General features: G+C 34.5%; 2 protein-coding genes across 2 annotated transcripts in view; both read right to left on the bottom strand.

Moving 5' to 3' along the window:
- Nucleotides 1-815, bottom strand: part of LOC138859929 (uncharacterized) — a 1,050-nt gene extending 235 nt beyond the window's left edge. The window contains exons 1-2 of the mRNA XM_070116439.1: nucleotides 767-815; nucleotides 1-331 (exon numbers count right to left, since the gene is read on the bottom strand). The exon at nucleotides 1-331 is cut by the window's left edge and continues 235 nt beyond it. Of these exons, the coding sequence (XP_069972540.1) occupies nucleotides 1-331; nucleotides 767-815 (380 nt within the window). The remainder of the gene's footprint in view (nucleotides 332-766) is intronic.
- An 86-nt stretch (nucleotides 816-901) lies between these two features.
- LOC113807492 (guanine deaminase) overlaps nucleotides 902-5,000 on the bottom strand; it is a 10,356-nt gene continuing 6,257 nt past the window's right edge. The window contains exons 5-10 of the mRNA XM_027358756.2: nucleotides 4,934-5,000; nucleotides 4,422-4,637; nucleotides 4,021-4,186; nucleotides 3,510-3,656; nucleotides 1,968-2,074; nucleotides 902-1,710 (exon numbers count right to left, since the gene is read on the bottom strand). The exon at nucleotides 4,934-5,000 is cut by the window's right edge and continues 155 nt beyond it. Coding sequence (XP_027214557.1) covers nucleotides 1,606-1,710; nucleotides 1,968-2,074; nucleotides 3,510-3,656; nucleotides 4,021-4,186; nucleotides 4,422-4,637; nucleotides 4,934-5,000 — 808 coding nt within the window. The 3' untranslated portion in view covers nucleotides 902-1,605. The remainder of the gene's footprint in view (nucleotides 1,711-1,967; nucleotides 2,075-3,509; nucleotides 3,657-4,020; nucleotides 4,187-4,421; nucleotides 4,638-4,933) is intronic.

The following is a 5,000-nucleotide window of genomic DNA, read 5'->3' as shown; positions in this document are numbered from 1 at the left end:
TCTTGTTGGGGCAATGGGTATGTCTTGTTGGGGCAATGGGTATGTCTTGTTGGGGCAATGGGTATGTCTTTTGGGGGAAATGGGTATGTCTTGTTGGGGCAATGGGTATGTCTTGTTGGGGCAATGGGTATGTCTTGTTGGGGCAATGGGTATGTCTTGTTGGGGCAATGGGTATGTCTTGTTGGGGCAATGGGTATGTCTTGTTGGGGCAATGGGTATGTCTTGTTGGGGCAATGGGAATGTCTTGTTGGGGCAATGGGTATGTCTTGTTGGGGCAATGGGTATGTCTTGTTGGGGCAATGGGTATGTCTTGTTGGGGCAATGGGTATGTCTTGTTGGGGCAATGGGTATGTCTTGTTGGGGCAATGGATACTATGTTGTGTGTTGGTAAAGCTGACGAAGCGAAATGCCTTATCGTCTCCTTTTTGACAGCAAGAAAATATTTTTATTGTTTCTCTCGAGTGGAGCGTTTTATCTTTTTCTTTCTTATTCCTTTTTATCTTCTTACTTTCTTTTCTTTCTCTAATTGTTTGAAGTTAAACAGTGATTAGGCAGTGCCAGTCACGGTGACCGCAGTGGTGTGTTTCCTTGGTTACTTCCTTGTTTTTTTCTTTCTTTCTTTCTTTCTTTTCTTTTCCTTTTTTTACCTCATTATTTTTTCAAATAAAATAGTTATCACGTTTTTTTTCTTTCTTTTTTTACCAGCCCCCTCCTCCTTGGTTTGATTGGATTCTCCTCCAAACGGTCAACATTGCAAATGCCTAACCTCTGCACTGTAAAACAAGCAAGATCCCATTGAGCCACGAAAAGGACATAGTAGTTTTGAGATCAGATAGGAGAAAATCTGAAAAAATGGGAAGGATTATGTACAGATAAGAGAAAATCAGAAAAAAATGGGAAGGATTATGTACATTTTTATTATCATTATTTCCATACACGTTTACGTAACAGTCTTGGGTTGTATCAATTTATGATAACCTTTATATCCACATTAATTATTTTTTTTGAAGTTATATAGTCTCTCTTAACAATCATAGTATTTCCAATGATTATTGCTAATGCTACGTCAATATCATCATTCTTATGTTCTATTATTATCTCATCAATAGGAAAATTGCGTTCTAAGCTTGGATTTAATCAGATAATAGAACTATGATACATATATAGACAGACATAGATAAATAAAAGAGAGATGTTGACATGCACTTCAAAACATAACTATACATAATAATCATTTTTATGTTGCTGAGGGTTGTATGAATTTGGATTATCTTTTAGTGAATATATGCTTCCACAGGTTCATCTAATACACAGCCAATATAAAATAGTATAAATTCCTACTTGACCAATCAACAGTTTGTTGTCAGATGATGCGTATTACATTTAATAATAAAAACAAGTTCGATTTGAACACAACAAGCATACGTATTATCTAAGGTCAAGATGTTCAATAATATCAAATTCAGTGTTAAAAACAACAACCATCTGTTTTATCTATGATATGAATATTCGATGATATAATCAAATTCAATTTAAAAACAGTTTTTGTCATTACTAAAAAGAACGGCCATTCCAGAACCGTTTCCGAGGGCTGACTGAAGAAAATCATCGCGTTTTGTCCATTACATTCCTTCCAGCAACGTAAACCTGTAGAATATTTCGATCGTCTCCGTTGTATAGGAATTTCTCTATCTTCTCTTCGGTTGTGTCCTGATGATAAGGAAGGGGTGTTATCACCAATTGGCCAGTAATATCAGTTAATGAGAAGCCATGATTCGGCAGCACGGTATGATGACAAACCTTATTTGTTTCACATAAACAAAATATTTAATCTTATCTGATGAACACATTTTGCCAGCTTTTTACACAGTTGAGAGCCGTTAATCTCAAACAGATCCAGTCCACTCGATATGACATAGCTGACTGATTACTGATTATCTATAAGAACCGTGTTTATTCAACCGTACCTCTGGGAAGATATCAAGGGGTGTTCCCATTGTTGCCACGTCTACCAAAAGGGCATCGAACTCCTTCCCAACCTCAAAGTTTCCGATCCGATCCTCCATGCAAATGACTGGGAAAAAATATATATCCTCATGAAACATTCGGATTCCACTAATTCTAAAGTAAGGAATATTGCGTCTCTTCCATACGTTTCCTTTTAGTTCCCAAAGAAGAAAAAAATGTTTAAAAAGAAGTGAAAACAAATATAAAAATTTGTGAAAGATTGAAAGCGAATATAAAAAGAATTTTGAAAGTTAATATAAAAAGAATTTTGAAAGTTTGAAAGTGAATATAAATAGAATTTTGAAAGTTTTGAAAGTGAATATAAAAAGATTTTTGAAAGTTTTGAAAGTGAATATAAAAAGAATTTTGCGTTTTGAAAGTGAATATAAAAAGAATTTTGAGAATTTGAAAGTGAATATAAAATGAATTTTGAAAGTTTGAAAGTGAAAATAAAAAGAATTTTGAAAGTTAATATAAAAAGAATTTTGAAAGTTTGAAAGTGAATATAAAAAGAATTTTGAAAGTTTGAAAGTGAATATAAAAAGAATTTTGAAAGTTAATATAAAAAGAATTTTGAAAGTTTGAAAGTGAATATAAAAAGAATTTTGAAAGTTTGAAAGTGAATATAAAAAGAATTTTGAAAGTTTGTAAGTGAATATAAAAAGAATTTTGAAAGTTTGAAAGTGAATATAAAAATAATTTTGTTTGAAAGTAGTAAATATAAAAGTTTGTAAAAATATATATACAAAAAGAAATGAATATAAAAGGAAAGTAAATATAAAAGTTTGAAAAAATATATATATAAAAAGAAGTGAAAGTGAATATAAAAAGGTTTGAAAGTTTGAAAGTACAGATAAAAAGAAGTGAAAGAAGTGAAGATAAAAAGAAGTTTGAAAGTGCAGATAAAATGAAGTGAGCTTGAAAGTGAAGATAAGAAGTGAAAGAAGTGAAGATAAAAAGAAGTGAAAAAAAGAAGGTTGAAAGTAAAGATAAAAAGAAGTGTTTGAAAGTGCAGATAAAAAGGTTTGAAAGTAAAGATAAAAAGAAGTGTTTGAAAGTGAAGATAAAAAGAAGTTTGAAAGATAAAAAGTGTTTGAAAGTAAAGATAAAAAGAAGTGTTTGAAAGTGAAGATAAAAAGAAGTGAAAGAAGTGAAGATAAAAAGAAGTGAAAGAAGTGAAAATAAAAAGAAGTGAGTTTGAAAGTAAAGATAAAAAGAAGTGTTTGAAAGTGAAGATAAAAAGGTTTGAAAGTGAAGATAAAAAGAAGTGAAAGAAGTGAAGATAAAAAGAAGTGAAAGAAGTGAAAATAAAAAGAAGTGAGTTTGAAAGTAAAGATAAAAAGAAGTGTTTGAAAGTGAAGATAAAAAGGTTTGAAAGTGAAGATAAAAAGAAGTGAAAGAAGTGAAGATAAAAAGAAGTGAAAAAGGTGAAAATAAAAAGAAGTGAGTTTGAAAGTAAAGATAAAAAGAAGTTTGAAAGTGATAAAAAGAAGTGAATTCACCCTTGGCGCCTCCCAGAGTGGCGAGTCGGAAAGCCTCCTGCAGGGTGATGCTCTCATATCCCTCGGTCATCGTGGAGATGGTCTTTGACATGAGCACAGCCTGGCGCAGGGAATTTAGGATCGAGGGAGAATAACCACCTGAGCAATCTGAAAATAACGATTAAACGATTATAGCTTGGCGATTAAATGGAGTGCCGGGAAATTGAATCCACGCGGAGAACCAAATTAGCAAATAGACAACGAGCATCATCCCATTCCATTCTTTAGTCATGTCCCATTTTTTATTTATCATGTATGTCATAATTTTATTATTCTTTAGTCATTCCACATCCTATTTCCTTCGGTAGTCATACCCCATTTATGTATATATATATATATATATATATATATATATATATATATATATATTTATATATATATATATACATATGTATGTGTGTGTTTGTGTCTGTGTACCATGATTTTTATATTCTTTGGTCATTCCCCATCCCATTACCTTCTCAAGTCATACCTGTGCCAAGGCCGACCTTGAGGCCTGCACTCAGAAGCCTCCGGACGTCGCAGAGTCCCGACCTCAGAGAAAGGTTCGAGTTGGGACAGTGAGCCACGCCCGTGCCGCTCTCCTTCAGCAGTGCCACCTCCTCGTCCTTCAGCCACACTCCATGCGCCATCACCGTCTAGAGGACATGGAAATGATATAGATTGCGATATTTTGAATATTTATGAATATGAGACTAGTTTGGCTTCCGCTTATTCCATCAGGTATCTTGGCGCATAGTGGTGAAAAATGGTGCAGATACTGGACCATTCATGAGATGCTTAAATCTATAGTGCACAACATAACAAAGTTGACGAAGATGAATGAATAACGTAAATAAATCTACAAAAAAAATCATAATTGCTTACGCCTACCTTGTCTGTAAGGAGGCCCACCGTGCCGTAGACGTCGGCATAGCTCGTCGACCAAGGGAACAGCTCCTGCACCCAGTCATTTTCTGACCGACTCTCACAGATGTGGCTTTGGATGTGGCAGTCGTGCTTCAGAGCCAGCTGAGCGAGTCTTTCCATGTGCTCCTTCGGACACGTCGGGGCAGACCTCGGCGTGACGATAGGCAGCACCAAATCTGACTGTGACAAAATAGACGTAATATTCGAAATATAGGCAATAAGTCTGGATTTGCGTAAGGTGATATTTTAATCATGTGGAGTCTCATGACACTAATGTTAGCTGATATTGTACCCTTTTTTACCGTAATATTACTTTAATGTACTACTGACACCCTGACGCAAAAGCTAAGATGACGAGTACGGTCATACTGCATTTCAATGTAGTCCCATATCAGTCCGACGTATAAAAAGCAACAAGAAATGTCGCAATGCAAGTGGTATTATTCTCGTTCCACATTTAAAAAAAAAAATCTTACTTTTAAATTTTTGATGTAAAGTATGAACTCCTCGGTCTCCCTAAGTGAGTCCTCGAGGGAAGCTTCC

Source organism: Penaeus vannamei, chromosome 3, assembly GCF_042767895.1.
Source record: "Penaeus vannamei isolate JL-2024 chromosome 3, ASM4276789v1, whole genome shotgun sequence".
Classification (NCBI taxonomy): Eukaryota; Metazoa; Arthropoda; class Malacostraca; order Decapoda; family Penaeidae; genus Penaeus; species Penaeus vannamei.
Note: the sequence above shows the minus strand (reverse complement) of the source record. Positions and strands in the feature narration are given on the sequence as shown.